General features: G+C 35.8%; 1 protein-coding gene across 1 annotated transcript in view; it reads right to left on the bottom strand.

The window, feature by feature from the left end:
• NKAIN2 (sodium/potassium transporting ATPase interacting 2) overlaps positions 1–16,745 on the bottom strand; it is a 573,334-nt gene that overhangs the window by 252,840 nt on the left and 303,749 nt on the right. Inside the window, exon 3 of the mRNA XM_037393060.1 lies at positions 15,691–15,771. Within this exon, the coding sequence (XP_037248957.1) occupies positions 15,691–15,771 (81 nt within the window). The remainder of the gene's footprint in view (positions 1–15,690; positions 15,772–16,745) is intronic.

Raw genomic sequence — 16,745 nt, 5'->3', positions numbered from 1 at the left:
AAATAAAGAAAATTTATTTTCTCCTGTAGGCAGGAGAAATCAGGCAGATTGAAAGTAAGTAACATTTACCAAGGTAGCAAAATATGGCAAGGAGAACTGCAGGAGTCTGTAATAGTGACTCAGAAATAAGAATCAACACTGTAGCACTCTGCAAAACCCAGATCTGATTCAGTAAAGCTTAATGGCAGCTTTATAGATAAAATACTAGGGGTCCTACAGGTCTGCTTTACTTGGTGCTGGTGAGGTCTCAGCTGGAATTTTTTTTCTTTTTTTCTTTTAATACTTCATGCTAAAAAAGCTACCGAGAATATAGGAAGAATCTAGAGGAGAACAGTAAGAATAAGAGACCTAGAAAATATAAGCAATAAGGAAACATGAAAGAAACGTATCTACTTTGCCTAGAGAAGAGGGAAAAAATGAACAATCAGCTTAATAAATGTCTTTCAACATGCAGATAGTATAATAAAAAGAACATTTGTCCTGCCTGTTCAGGAAATTCAAAGATATTTAGTAAAATCATTTTGGTTGGATAAGAGGAGAAACTCCCTGCATGCAAACCCAGGCTATTTGATAGTGATACTCAATTCATTTTATTAGTTTATAAAGATTCACTTAGCTAACCAAGTGCTAAAGACAGATGAAATATTATTATTAATTTCTATGTGCAAGAAATACTATACAGAGATCTCCTCCATCTTCATGTTTCCATAATTTTACTACAGGTAATTTAGCACCACCTAAGTAGAGGTCTAAAAGGGACAGGACATTCTGGACTCATGGTCGTATCTTGTAAAATACATCAGCAACATATGAATACGTAATTTGCTTATATTTTTTTCTTCTTTTTCATTCTAATGTTAGAGTAAATCATCATCCCAACAGACTGTATAGTTAACATGTGCTACATGACTTTCTATGTATAAAATACAGGAGTTCCATATTTCTACAGCTTAATATTTAATTCTAAAAATGTAAAATAAAATATTTATTTGCTCCAGGACTTACATATTCAAGTTTGCCTTTTCCCCCTTTTTACCTTATCTGACATGTACCATGAAGCCCATCACAAAGAAAATACTACAGAAATGAAACAGACATTAATAAAAATATACCTTTAAATTTTTAAGTAGGCTGAATATATATCCCTTGCTCAGTATTGGAGTTTTTCAGATCAGATCTCTTGGTTTGAATTTTTCATACAGTCTTTCCATTTTTCTTGTTATGAGTGTCTTCTATAGTACCAATCAATATAGAGCCACAAATTCTTGACATTGCTCTTTGCTTTGAAGTGTGCACTTACTTCATATGCTTTTTTAAGGATCTCAGATTTTGAAATTCAACTATTCCATGCTCTGAACTGAAATGCCAAAAGCTTATTATTCATTTGCATGTTGGTATGACTTTTTGCATAAGATTTTTAAAACTGACTCCCATGGTTTCATGGACATGACAGGGAGGTTTTCAATTTATTTCATGTGCAGCATCACTGGCTTACTCTGAAACAAAATGATAATCAATGAAGAAGGAGACTCAAATAAAGTATGGAACTCCAACTGAAAACATGAAGCAGTTTTCCAGTATGTTTATAAATGAAAACTGTACCATTGCCATTCTTTCTCCTTTTATTGAAGGCAAATCAATAAATGCAGGATTTTCAAAAACACATAACAAATTTCTTCCTAGAACTCAAACTCTGTAGAATTACTAACAAACTAAACACTCAAATTCCAATTTGAATGTAATTTAGGCTCCATGGCACCAGATTTTTAAACATATTAGGAGACTGATGTTAAAGGAAAGCATCCCGTTGTGCTTAACTACCATGAATTCAATGGGTGATGAACACTTAGGGTTGGATTCAGCTCATTTAACTTTCACTATCTAGAAGTCAGGTGTCTACTCTGAGCTATGCTGACAATCTATGCAGAGAAGCAGAGATCTCCAAAGAGTGTTTCAGCCAATCACCACCTGTATCAGTCAGGTATCTAGGAAAACAGGGAAGTGTAAAAAGGAGGAGTGAGAAAGACTGAAGAACTACACATGGGAAGCAGCATGTCACATGGGCAGGGGAGGATGGCAGCATGTTCTGCTGAGAAGGATCGGAGGAGACATCATCAGCCTCTGGACTCACAGTGGCTTGCTGGTTTCCTTGAGTCCATGTTTTCATGCCTACAACCCACCATCTTAAATAAATAGCAGAAAATCTGAATATTATTTGAAAATAATTTTTAGTTTGGGTTATCAAAGACCTAACTTATATGTGAAATAACACTCTAATCATATGCAATTTGCCACTTATGCTTGTAATATTTTGCACTACCTTTGTATCAGGCATGGCAAAGATGGTACTTGATACTTACCAACTTTGAAAGCATGCTTCTTTATGATAGGAAACAAAGCAGTACTTTCTTACACAGCACACAATGACATCAGTGTAAAAAATGTATTAATTTTTATATATTCTTTTTAATGGACACATTTTTGTGCTTGTGAAAAACAGCTGAAAACATTGCCTAAAGCTAAACAGAATGGGCACAGGGATCAAACAAATTTCCCATGTTAAGATTTCTCAATAACCTTTAGCCTTCAGTGACTTTTCATGTACAGGCAACTCCCCTCTGCAGAATCTATCATGAATGCTACATACTGTGACTCAGACAAACATCCTTTAATGATAAGTTAAAGACTGCTACACTCATTTTCACTTTGAAACCTGAATCAGGGTAAGTACCATTATCTCCTGGAGATATTTTGCTAGAAATGTAACATCAAAATTAAGTCCCTGTAGTCTGTTACAAGCTCCTGCTTTCACTATGCAGAGATGTTTCTTGAAAGAATCCCAATTACTTTAGATCCATACATTACACTATTTCCAAGTGCGAAAACCCAAGAGTCTGGCAATTATCATTATATTCTCATTCCTGTTGCAGGTTGTATATGCTAATGAAGAGAAAAAAACTAATTGCATAGTATCATAGTCTGTTGTTACTAAACATTCCTGTAACCTCTTCTTCCAAACAGCTGTCTGAGCTCCTAACCTTTTTATCTATTAAAAATTAAAACCACAAAATTCAGGAAGGCAAACACAATGGTCAGAAGTTGTAATTTTAGGAAGCATCTTGTGCTTTGAACTCCATCATTGTTTGTCAACTATGAAAAATGCATGGCTAGAAGCTCAAAAGCTTTCTGATTCTACACAAATTATGCTATATTTTATATCCTCGTGCTAAGCTGAAACTAGTTATGTGATTGAAATACTTGAAACTATTCACAAAGGTGCTGATAGTATTTGGCAAGTAGAGTAGGAACTATTCAGAACAACTAAAAGAAGATAGGATATTTTTGCACAATGTAAACCAAGGTACTCATAACACAAGAAAACATTCAATGAAGCAAATAAACAAAAATAAAATAAACAAGAAATAAGAACAGCATTTGCGTTGCTTTTTTTTGGGGTGTGTGTGTGTGGGGTGTGTGGGTTGTTCGGTTTTTTTGTAGAATTCATGCCTGTAAGGATAAGGAAATTAAAAAAAAAAATAGTACTAAATAAAAAGAATCAGACAGAGAACAGCATATATGTGCTGTGAAATGAAATGGAAAAATTGATCAAATGCATGTATCTATGTATGTGTATGTTTGTTTCCCAGTAGTTAGTGGTGTGGTTAGTTCCCTAGGCTTAAGGAGAAGCTTATCCAATGGTGGAATATCATTCAATATTACCTATGGCAGTATTTCTTCCAGGGCCATTTGAACACGTCATATAAACTGCAGTCGGGTAGATGCGGAAGTTCAGAGATTACCTTTGCAAAACCCATGGTATCAATTTTGACATTATTCTTATGCAAATAGTTATGCAAATAGGTTTCATACTGTATATTTTCTAGATTGTATCTGCAATACATTTAACAATGTTTTATTCAAATTTATATTATGATGTCAGATGCAACATAAGAAAGAACAAACACCTACATGAACATGATACCAAATATTCTAAGGAGAAGAAACAAGTTTAAAAAAAATTTCCTTGAGTCAAACTTTAAGATAAACAAATATTTTCCAACTGCTTAACTTCTCCACCCAGTGCAAATCATTCCCCATCATTGCTGCTGCAGGACAGATGTCTTGTACTTAGGTTTTAAGAACATCTGTGGGAACAGAGTCAATTACTTGCATGTGGTTACAATGGGCAGTGAAGTACAGAACGACATTTAGTGTATTCTGTAAGTGGTAGATAAAAAAACCCCAAACAACCCTAAATGAAAATGCACTCTAACACAGTGTTTCCCCATACTTCCAAAGCAAAATAAAACTTGACAGTTTAGCACAAACCAGCTAGAATGCATTTGAATGTGCTGTGTCAAAGGAATGTGCCAGTGGTGAGCAAGTCAAGATTAAAAACTGTTCAGTTTTAATAGTCTGAATGAGGAAAAGAGAGGAGTGACAAATATAAAATTGCCAAGAAAAGAAAGAAAGAGCAAGACAGAGATCGCTTTGTGCATCTTTGATTGGAAGTCATAGATGCGACCCTTATATATGTAGGAAGAGTCCTTCACTTTTAAGATATGGTCAAAAACCTGACAAATCCAACACCTTTTTTCATTTTTTTTTCAGTCTAAGCAGTAAGGTTTGTCTGTTATCTGTAGAGGAGGAACTGTTCTGTTTTGGTTTATTCCGCATAGTTTTGAGTACTCTGATCTTGGTTTCCATCTACATTGCAAACAGCAGTTTTTCTATGGAAGGCTTTATTGGCAGTTTAGAGACATCGGTGAGATACTCAGACACAGCACATTACTGATCACCTCCTTATTGCTGAATTAGCCAACTATTGTAGGGTGGAAGAAAAATAGCCTGAGTTGCACTGTGACCTGCTGAAAAACAGGCTTTTAGAATGAAACCCACATTAAACCACACTGTTATTCAATTCATAAGGTTATTTAAACAATCAAATCCTACCCTTAAAACACAGAATCCAATTTCTACACAAACAGGTGTTTGTGGTGGTCTGGTAAGTGGGATATAATGCCACAGTACAGCAGTCTACTCCTGAGTAGATACGATGCCCCTTAAAATTAGTATCACTGAAATAGCACCAGCAAGTTTTTGAAAACATTGATGCTAGAGTTAACGTATACTCTGGGGATAAATTCACAAAGGTGATCATCGAGTTTAATGGGTTATTAGAAAAGGTCATTGATTTTTTTTCATAGCTAGTCCTTCATTATGAGCGTATGGAATCAAAAAAACAAAACAAGTTGAAAGTGTGCTGTCAGCTGCAGTGTGACAGCACTGAAGTCAAAGAGGTTTTGCCAGAGAATAATTTTTCTGGTTTATTAAGGACAATTAAGAAAAATTCATCATCAAATTCTACAGAGTTATCAAAGTTTACATTAGTTAATTCACTTATCCATATATCACAGATTGCTGCCTCTCAGTAGCAGTTTTGGAAATATTCCTTTCATTGGAACAAGAAAGGAAGAAAATGAAAATAAAAAATTACTAATATTTAAAAGTAATTATACATTTTTGAGGTAGCAATTTTACAGGAGGAAATACTAATTTCTGTTGTATCTCATAAAACTACATTGTATTATGTTTCTGGAAATATCTGTTTAAATGTTTAAGGAAATTTATCTAGTGAGCTCAAATTCTCTTAGGGCGCAGAAAGTATAGCAGGGCTCTGTGACTACAGTAGACATTCGCTCTGAAATATATGTGACAGTTTAAACATACTACTGTCTCCTTACCTTTTATTCATGTCTTCTCCAGGAGCTACTCACTTGCTTCAGTGCAAAGTTGTGTGTGTGTGTAAGAATTTATTTTATGTGGCTGCTTGGAGCAGCTTAAGATACACCTGTGTATTTTAGCCCAGAAATAGATCACGAACGTTTAAGTGCTTCAGTGCCTTGGCAGGGCTGTGGAAGTGGGACCCTCCAGCAGAAGGGCAAATGCAAATACAGCACATTATAAGATGATGAACCACTAGAAGAGAGGATTAGCCAATGCGACCATTTTCAGAGCATGGCCTGATGGCCTGTCAGCTCCCTACTACCACTGCAGTGGTGAGAAAGGAGTATAGCAATAATGACAGTGCACCGCTTGTTGGCTGCACTCACACTGTTCTATGGGATGGGCACAATATTAAACAGGCTCAAAAAAGGAGAGTGCTTCACAGCTCATGTTGCTTTCCTAGGTTCACTAAATGCTTATTCACGTGTGAAAAGATGCTGAAGGCAATACAGAATTTTTATTTCCTACTGGATTAACACTGGCATAATTTTCAGTTACATAAGGATCAGAATGATTTCCTTCAGAAATTCCAAGTAATATAAACCTCCTTGGAAACTGTATGGGCCTAGTGCTGCCTTGAAATTTCTGTTAGACCCCCTGGTTCACAAGATGGAGCTTATCTGATAGATTATAAATAGAAGGTCAATTATTTATTTATTTTTAGAGGAAAAGCAAATGTGGAGAAAGTATATACTAGCCATCACACATACACTTAGAAGAACAAACTGTTAAGGACTATCTTAAAGCATTGCATATGTACTCAGAAAGAATAAATACTAAAACAAAAAACTGATACCATGAGACACTGAAATGTAACTCAGCCTTAAAAAAGAGAACACATTTTCATATGTTTTCCTACATTCACAAAAGATGAACAGGTGCTTTGATAGACTCCCCAGCTTTCAACTATGGTAAATAACCCTTCAGCCCTTGTCCATAGCTGATCCAGAGCCTCATTTACACACCCATAGGAAAGGTACTGTCTGCAGCTGTGGTATTCTGAGCATCTGCTTCATTGGAAATAACTTTTGTCTTCTGAATTTTTCATTTTAAGAAAAAGCAACATTTTTTACACCAGTGCCTTAAACAATTGGTGAAATGTAATAGTGCACTACAGCATTCAGAAGTGATTTCCTTACAGAGCAGGACCAGGAAATGTTGCCCAATCAAAAGTAGGGGTTTGTGTCACTTGCTTATCCACCCTCATAGGGATGAGAAACATGGGGAAAATCTGATAAGAAAGTTGAGAAAATCCAGGCTTCATGAAGAATTTCAAAGACATAACACTAGTTTTTATTCTCCATGCCGTTTCCTATTTATTGATTTCCCCTTCTTATTCTGCTTCATCATATACTAAGCCTATGCACCATTTAAGACAGGCTTTATTTATATCATGTGTGTTTAGTATATGGCACCCTGATATCAAATTGGGGCCACTAGATGGTACTGCAATATAATTAATAAATATTAAAAAGTATTATTATAAAAATATATTTGGTTTTTATGCAATGTCTTGTCTGTAGCATTTGATAGACACAGAAATATCCATGGCACTGCCTTTAGATATACACTAAACCTTCCATGTAACTGTAACATATGCAGTTGTAAGGCATATGTTAAAATATGTGCTTACTGATCTTAACAATATAACTAAGGTACTTAATACATATATACACATATACATGCTACTTATACAATATTTACACACATATGTAAACTAGCACCTGATCAGTCACTACACTTACTCATTTTCATGTGGTCCTGTGTTCAGTGCATGACAATTAGATTATGGGAAAAATGTGTATCAAAAGAAGCATGACCAGCAGGTGGAGGGACATGACTCTCCTACTCTGCTCTCATGAGTATACTCCCACCTGGAGTATTGCATCCAGCTCTGGGGCCCCCAACATAGACATGGGCCTGCTGCAACGAGTCCAGAGGAGGACCATGAAGATGATCAGAGGGCTGGAGCACCTCCCCTATGAAGACAGATTGTAAGAGTTGAGGTTGTTCAGCCTGGAGACCGGAAGGAGAGAAGGCTCTGGGGAGACCTTATAGCAGCCTTCCAGCACCTAAAGGGGGCCTACAAGAAAGCCGGAGAGGGACTTTTTACAAAGGCCCATAGTGATAGGGCAAGGGGCAATGGCTTTAAACTGAAAGAGGGTAGATTTAGATTAGATATTAAGAATAAATTATTTACTGGGAGGGTGGTGAGACACTGGCACAAGTTGCTCAGAGAAGCTGTGGATGCCCCATCCCTGGAAGTGTTCCAGGCCAGGCTGGATGGGGCTGTGAGCAACCTGGTCTGTGGAAGGTGTCCCTGTCCATGGCAGGGGGGTTGGAACTAGATGATCTTTAAGGTCCCTTCCAACCCAAACCATTCTATGATGTAAATCAATAAGCAGATGTATGTTTATGCATGAACTCAACATGAAATATATTTCAGAATTTAAAAGATAAACTTTGTTAAATAAGCAAAATCTATACCACCATATTCCACATTTTCCTATATTTTGATTTCCTATCACAGTTTGTTTCACCATTAAGGAGTTGAAAATTTCCACTTTTATATAAATGTTTTCCATCATATGCTATGTCTACAGTAATAAACAGTTTAAATTTTATAATCAGTTATCTTCTAGCTGGTAAAGATCTTGAGTTTTAAAAATTGCTGCAAAACTAAATTATCTGAAACCATAAGCATGCTTAATAGTATCTACCCATGAAACTACTCTCAGAATAACCTAACACTGCTGGTTGCCAGCACTATTTTCAATTTTCATCTGTTAGATATATGATCAAGCATGTCAAATCTGCCCTGAGTAATAGAAGGGAAAAAATAAAGTCATTTACTTAAAACATTCTGATAGCTATTTATCTGAAAACCCTGGTCAGATTTACCGCTCAAAGGCATTTACCTACAAAGTTAACCAGATGCTTTGAGTTGAAAACTAATTTAATTTCTCTGTTATCTTAACAGGACATCTGTTAAAACAACATCCAAGGAAGGTAATATGTTCAAAATTAAACATCCTGCAGGTTGTTTTATTAGAGTATGTGCAACATTGACATTTAACTGTTAACAACCACTGCCTCACAAAAATAATTAGTAGATGTGGAATTAAAGCAGTGTAACAATTACCTAATGGACACTAAGTAATGTAGAATGATTGTGTAACTGGTGTAAGTTCAGTCTTGTTGCCAAGTTCTTTGTTATGTTACAACTGAGTTATACTGGAGATGAATGGAATGAACCGTTTCTTCTGTTTCTTTCTTTCAGCAGCTTCATCTAAGTATCAAACTGTCCCTTTAAAATTAGAGTATATTAGCTGCATAAAGTCTTCAGCACTCATAGCCAGCATGTTTTTTAAGCATCATGAGTGACAAGCTATGCAAATAATATCCGGAGGTAATTTGCATTATTGTAGTTAATTTGCATATGGATAAAAACTGCACTTCAGAGCAAGTAGGTATCAATCCAAGCAGTGGTATGTGAAAGTCAGATATATAGGTGGATGCATTGCTTGCCAATGATGGGATATTCAAGTGGAAAAATACTACGAGGTGGCTGTTTCTAGTTGATCCTTATAACTTTGCTGGATAAGATGGTGGGGATAGATGAGAATGGTAGAAGGAAACCTCCATATGCAGGGCTGACATTAATGTGTCTGTTGGCAGGAGGTGCTATGACCATTGCTGCATTAGTGTCATCCAATGGAGAAGGAAAAGAGAGAGGATGGACTGCACTACAGCCACTAGAAGTCAGCCATATCTGGCTAATCCTGGACCAACACCTCAGGTCAACAAGGGAAAGGTGGACTTACCAGTGGTGAAAAATTGTTAATACATTAATGTGACCTGTGGGTGTATTTCTAAACTGCTCATTTCCTCCTTAAGATCTTCTGCATCAGATGCTCTCCCATAGTCCAGGCTGGTTGCTGAGCCCAGCTGGAGGCAGGAGAATGGATTAGCCATATCCTGAAGTCCCTTCTGGCCTTAACTATGAACCAAAACTATGAGTCTGAAGACACTGATTTTAATTACAGCACACACTGACAGTTGGGTAATCCTGCTAACATAATTTCTTACATTTGTCTTTATTTACTCTGCTTTCCTGATGTGGAAAACAGTCAAACTTCCAGTTCAGCTACACAGTGGGTAATACTTGCGGATAATAAACCAGCAGCAAACTCTCTCCCTAAACCTTCTTTTCATTTCCCCAGTAGTTCCACTGCACTCCCAGAGCTGTCTATCAGTTCCCTATTAGTTACTGGGGAGACTTCACCAAGTTTTGGTTAAACCTTCTCATTCATACTTACCTCAGCAGGAAAGGGGAAGAATTACATATTTTCATCATTTCATTTGACTGCAAGTTTTTTATGCAAGGTTTTCAGCATTTCCTTAAAGACAATATCAGGCAAATTAAATGTTGATATAAATCATAATGTCTTTGAACTAAAGAATAATAATTCTTTTTGAATTGTATTACTACTTCTTACAGATAACAAGGATAACTTTCATCTTTCTACATTTTCCTTAAGATACTATATAGCTTTACATATATGTGAGGATTATGCATTTTTCTTCCATAGTAAAGCATGTAAAATTGTGAAAAGTGAACTGATTATTTAATTACATGATAATTGGCTTTTTTATTGTGAGGAGCAACAAGATGTGTGGTTGGAAATACAAATTCAACTACAGAAATGACAAAAAGAAAGCTGAAGAACTCAACATCAGTTAAAAGCATATAGGGGGTGTTAGAAAAGATGTAGCATGACTCTTCTCAGAGGTACGTAGTGAAAGATTAAGAGGCAATGTCACAGGTTTTAGCACTAGAAATTTCAACTGCATATCAGGAGAAAATTTTTCACAATGAGAATGGTTAAGAACTAGAGAGGTTGTGAAATTTCCATCCTTAAAGACTTTTAAAACTCGACTGGCTAAAACTGAGCAACCTGATCTAACTTTGAAGCTGGTGCTGCTCTGAGCAGAGGACTGGATTAAGAGACCTTGAGAGGTCTCTTCCAACACAAATTAGTCTGTGATTTTGTGGGTCCAAGTTATCTTATATTTGCAGATATTTGGGGTGAGTAGGAGAAAATGTGTTCAGAAACATTTGATTTTCCTTAAAACTTCTGGCAGAAAACAATCTGAATCCATATTTTCCTTTAGTTTACATTTTAATAGGTACAATATATTCAGTTCTTTTTATCATATTTAATAATTTCAATTTTAAATGTGTATTTTTTTTAATCTTTCCTATTCTTTCCTGTTCCTCCTGTTGCAGCTCAGGACAATATAGGAAAGGAAGTAACCTCATTTGAATGCAAGTAGCAACAATTCTTTTAAAGAACAGTAGCTTCTAACTCAGATCTGTAGAATGAGTGCTAAAATAATGAGGAACTGCACTTTACACATGGTGAGCTATTGCCACTGTGCTTAGGGTTCTTAGGTGCCACAGTTCTGTACATAAGCTTTCATAGTTCTACCTGTCTTCAGAGCAGAGTTGAAGTACAGGATTTATTTGTATGAAGTATGGAAATTAATTACGTAATGGCCAATAAGGAGAAAACAAAATATGTAATGGCCACACACAGTAAGAAAAGCACAATTATTATTTTTTTCCTTGCCTCTTTAATAAGTTTTTTCTGACTGCTGCAATACATGGAGTAAGACCCAGTATGGCAGCCTCACTCAATTCCCAAACCTGGTTCCTCTCTAAGATAGGCAATGCTGTACAGAGATCAAGGAAAGTATCATGAAAAAGAAAAAAATACAGTTGCAACTGCATAATTAAAAGCTATATAAAAATTATTTTACAGAGAGATTTAAATTATGCTTATACAAGCAATCTTAATTCTGGCACTTCTTGATACTGGAGCATCTGACTTTCAAACACCTAATTTTTGTGTCAAAAGATACATAAGTACAACCTTATGATTTAATATATTAAATGTAACCTTTGTATGTTATTAGGTATAGATAACGAAGATGTCAAGAATGCCACACAAATAGAAATGAAGTCAATTTTGACAGTTAAAGCAAGTTTTTAAAAAGTATGTTCTTGGTCACATTAACATAGTACTGTAGGGACTACAGCAAAGCTATACTGGAGCTCAGCCAGGCAGCAGTGAGAGAACTCCTCTATCTGGTCACACAAGATATGGGGCTGCATACAAGGAGAATGAAAAGTACCGGCACAAAGCTGGAACCATGTGCAGCAAGGGCTGCTTCGGTTCCTGAACCCCAGCTGGTCCCCCTTGTCCAGTCCCCCAGGTCCAGCCTCTGTCTTGATTTCCAGTAGCTGACAGCAGTTTCTCTACACTCCCATACTTGTCAAGGCACCAGCACAAACTCAGCCATGCATTTTTTTCAATGAAAAAATATCTATTAATTTTAAACTAAAATTGGGAGTTTGGTAGTTCTTATTCTGCTTCTATTCTGCTTGTAGGACCCTCAGACATCATTAGGGGAAGCTTTTAAATGCCCTGAAGCAAAAGTGCCGTCTCCATTACATGGACATTTTCAGCACTATTTTTACTAAGGCTTTTTATTCAGAGGGTGCAGCTGAATTCCATAGAAGTAAATGGAAATTTTGGCTGAAGAAAATAGTAAAAAATGCTAAACAGACTGTTAACTTTGTTTGGGGTTTGGGGCATTTTTTTTAATTTTTTTTTTTTTTTTTTTAGTTCCAAGATAGTTGAATCTAGTTCCTTGTGTATTTACTTGATATATTTAAACAACGAATTGAAATATTAAATTTTCTCAGAGATGCTATTATGTTTTCCTTTTTGTTTCACTAGTGTACTTCAGATGTACCTCATTCAAGACAAGAGGTCATACTTTTTGTATGTTCCATTTGCTTAGCTGCAGGCCAAAATAAAACTACTCCTGAAAGGCCTACTTTTACTGATTATGGCACTCACCAGCATGCAAAAAACACAGATTAATTAAATATTATTGAGGAGTAATACTGAAAAGTAAATCTGAGAAGTGGGTCTTCTAGACATTCATTCACAAATCCAAGCAACAATCAAGGTTAAGAACAAGTGATTGCACTTCCTCCTTGTCACAAAGACATAAATATTCCAGCTTGCTGTGAAAAAGTTTCAGCAAAGACAACCATGCCTCAAGGACAGAAAATACTTAGTATGATGCCATTTCCACAAGATATATATGATTTTAATGGTGTATAATGCAAACAGATTTGCATGGCCATTCACTAATAATCCTTGAGCCTCCTCAGTCTCTTCAGAGATGATTACCTCATCATTCTAAGAATTTCTGAGTCTTTGCAGGCCTGTTTCAGTGTAATAAGGAGAAGTTATAAAAATGTCATGACCTCCACCCCCACAACTAAAATAAAAAAGGATGAAGCTAGGAAGCCTTTTGTAATAAGGTATATTAACAACTGAAATACATCCTCTCCATTGTATTAGCAGGTGAAAATGGAAAAATTGATGCATGTACAGGTAGAATAAAAGCTGTTCTCAAAACTTTTAAAAAAAACTTTCTTTCTTTTATTTGGTAGAAAGCTAGAAATTATATATATAAAAATAAACTATACCCAGCTGAACTATTATTAGGCTGTAATTTTAACTTATCAATTCCTAAAGCCATGCTGTGCAGGATCCTCTCTCATGGTTTACAACCTCAGAGGCATCTCTCTGGTACTTACCCAAAGGTTATTTTTTATTCTCTATTTAGAACCAGTTTAGACCCAGAGCTTTTCTCAACGTTCTATGTGCCAATCCAAACAAAAAAAAATACACAGGAGTATCATAACAGATTTGAAGTTACAGTTACTCCCAGATAAAAATATAAATAATAAAGAAGATTCAGTGCAAGACATATGAATGTGACTGAGAGGCATAAAACTTAAAATGATCTATTTTGTGAGATACCTACATCTATAAAATGGTTGGAGCCTCTGAAGGTGTAGAACAGGAAGATAAGTTTTATCCACCCAGACAGTTGGGTATCTTTCCATTAGACACATATTTCTGGGTCCTAGGTCTTGCAGAAGATTTGATCATTTAGGGAAGTTTTGACATACCCTTTGTACTTGAAAGGGAGAGTGATGTCCCATGTGTGAATGAAATCTTTTGTCAATGAGTCAATCTGTACCTATTTCTTAAATCTATATTTTCCTTTTCTCCCTCTTTATCAGTGCTGTTGGTCTGAAAAACCAGCTGAAGTGGAAAGAATATACTCCACTGGGTACGTCAACGTAGATCATATCAGTGGAACAAATAATACCTCTAAAGGCTGAATAAAATTTTTAACTGCATCCAAATATAAGCCTGAAACCATATGGCTGGTTGGGAAACACTCTAGATGACACAGCCCTAGACTTCAGAAAAAATCAGTTCCAGGTTTAGATACTGCTTTTGGTCTATCTTTATTCCAACTACCTCTTACTAGTGTTCTTAAGCTGTTTTTACACTTAGTAAAACAGTGCTCAAACAGCTGCTCCTCCTTTCTGCTTTCTTTCCCACCCTGTTTCACCTCCCCAGACACATTAATCGTCCCAAAATTTACAAGTTTGGGAATGCAGGTGGCTGAAACAAGCAGGTGGAAAGAGGGGGGATTGGGTTGAGTATAATTGTACAAGAGGTACCGGGTTTGTTATACACATTAGTTAACTTAGTAATACAAAAGAATTTTAACCAAATAAAAGATAATATATGCAAGTTCTTTTATTTACTATGTGTTTGCCAAGCTTTTAATGACATTGGGCCTATCTGAAATTTTAAAATCCAGGAAGTGCAATGTTTTATCTGCAGAAAATTACTTCACACTATCAGGAAATGAGATTCTTATCCTTTTGAAGAAATAGTATACATGGGGATGAAATATCCCTGTCTCCAGGGTTTTTGGTTTTTTACTTTGGGGGCAATATGAAAGAAAATACAGGTAAGGAAGTATCCTTGCCTCATTTATTCTGACTATAATTGTGTTTAACTTGCTGCATGGTAACATACCAGCAACTCACAAAGGATCTGAGCATTACATCTGTAATTTACAGTTCGCTAAACTCCCTTTAATCAGGAACAGTAATTAAATATCTGCATCAAGAAGAGAATGTGATCTCTTTCACACATGAGATTCTCCTTGATGGTCAGTTCGCACCACTGTAAGCATAACTCAGCATGGGCAGCAATATTTAGACTCAGCTGAAGCTTATTACTTTAACAATTTGTTACCACTGCTAATCTTTTATCCTGCAAATTGCCAGCCTTCTGGGAACACCTTAGTAGGAGTTTTGCTCCGCGATGTTGGTTTGAGTCCATTACCAACTGTAACTTTATTGTTACCACTTACAGTGTCAATAAAACCCCATAAATTCTAATTCTTAGGAAAATGTATTTTTCCTATGCATTTTGATGGTGTATAAGTGTTCAATCATAACATTCCTACAAGAAGCACAGTTAAAAAAACCTGCTGTAGCCAAATGGCAATCTATTCTGGCACCTAAGTTTACATTTTAATGTAATGAAAGACACCTTGTTTTACAATTAGTATGCCATGGATCCCTGAAAGGAATCCAGCTAAGTAACAGCAAGCTAAATGGTACAATAAATATTTTTTACCCTTGAGATAGTAATCTTTTGTATTCATGAAATCACAGAGGTGAAATTTGCATTGCGGAATTACTGAGCGGGAAAAAGACATCATTTTCTTCAAAAACATATATGCCATTATTGTTGTGGGCATTAGAAGCTATATGCTCATTACTGTCTAGGTTAAAAATTTCTAACATAACCAGAAAAGTCCAAATTTTGATCATATTACCCTCATTCTAATAACACTAAGAGGATGAGTGAAACACAACAAGCCTTTCAACTGGGGCCTGTTAACAAAGTGCTGATGGCTTAAATGTATCCAGTGGTAAATTACCTTTGAAAGGTCCCCAGCCTCCAAATAGAAGCAGATAACAAACACGTTCCATGTAACCCAAAGGACCAGCCAGACAGCATACTGCAGAAAGGAAGAGAGAAACAGTGCGTTAATGATTTCACTATCAACTAAGTTAAATTTAGTTCATTAGACCAGTAATTCAATCCAAAACAAAACCAGATTATAAATATGGAGCATATGAATAAAAATGTTACATATAAAAGAGAATTAAGAATAAATTCTTCCGTTTCACAGACACAATCTAGAGTGAACTAGTGAGTACTCAGTCATAGCAGAATATCTGTTTCTGAGAAAACAGTTGAGAGGCCTGATATTTGAATTTAAGACTAATCTGGATCTCTTATTTCTGTTCAAATGGGGAACATGCAATATCAAGAGAGGCATGTAACATGAATTACGTGTGAGAAGTGCAGAGCTGTTTATTCAAATAGTTATTGAAACATAATTTACTAAATAACAAAATCTAATTGATTTAGGCACTAGATTCTGCAACATTTTGGATTTAGTCTCAAGAAACTAAAACTATATATACAACCTTAAGAAAATAAACATATATATATAGGTTATTTTGCAGCATTTCTGCAAAATATGGAGGGATTTGCCCATGACATCTCCAAAACATGGTTCATAATTATTCAACACTCTCAGGAGTAGACTATATTTTAAATTGCCAGTTTCTTTGGGTTCATTTTTGGTTTTGTTTTGTTTTACAGTGTATAGCAGAAGTATTCATGCTTAAGCAATAACAGTTCATTGGTGGTTGCCAAACTTAGTCACATATTTGATGTGAGTAATGCAGTACATGTTTTCTCTCCTGTCCACTACTTTGTTTCTTTTTTGTATTCATAAGACCTTATGTGTTAGGATGGGAAACTACATTTCCCTGCTGTAACGCTGGAGCATCTTGTATAATAAAGTTTGACCTGCTGTGCTACTCTTATCTAATGTGCTTGAGAGCTTCCCTTGACAAATTATTCCATCATCTAATAAACCTTAGGATCTACAAATGTTTTTCTAATGGCTATTGTAGCTAT

The sequence above is a fragment of the Falco rusticolus genome, chromosome 6 (genome assembly GCF_015220075.1).
Source record: "Falco rusticolus isolate bFalRus1 chromosome 6, bFalRus1.pri, whole genome shotgun sequence".
NCBI classification, from domain to species: Eukaryota; Metazoa; Chordata; class Aves; order Falconiformes; family Falconidae; genus Falco; species Falco rusticolus.
Note: the sequence above shows the minus strand (reverse complement) of the source record. Positions and strands in the feature narration are given on the sequence as shown.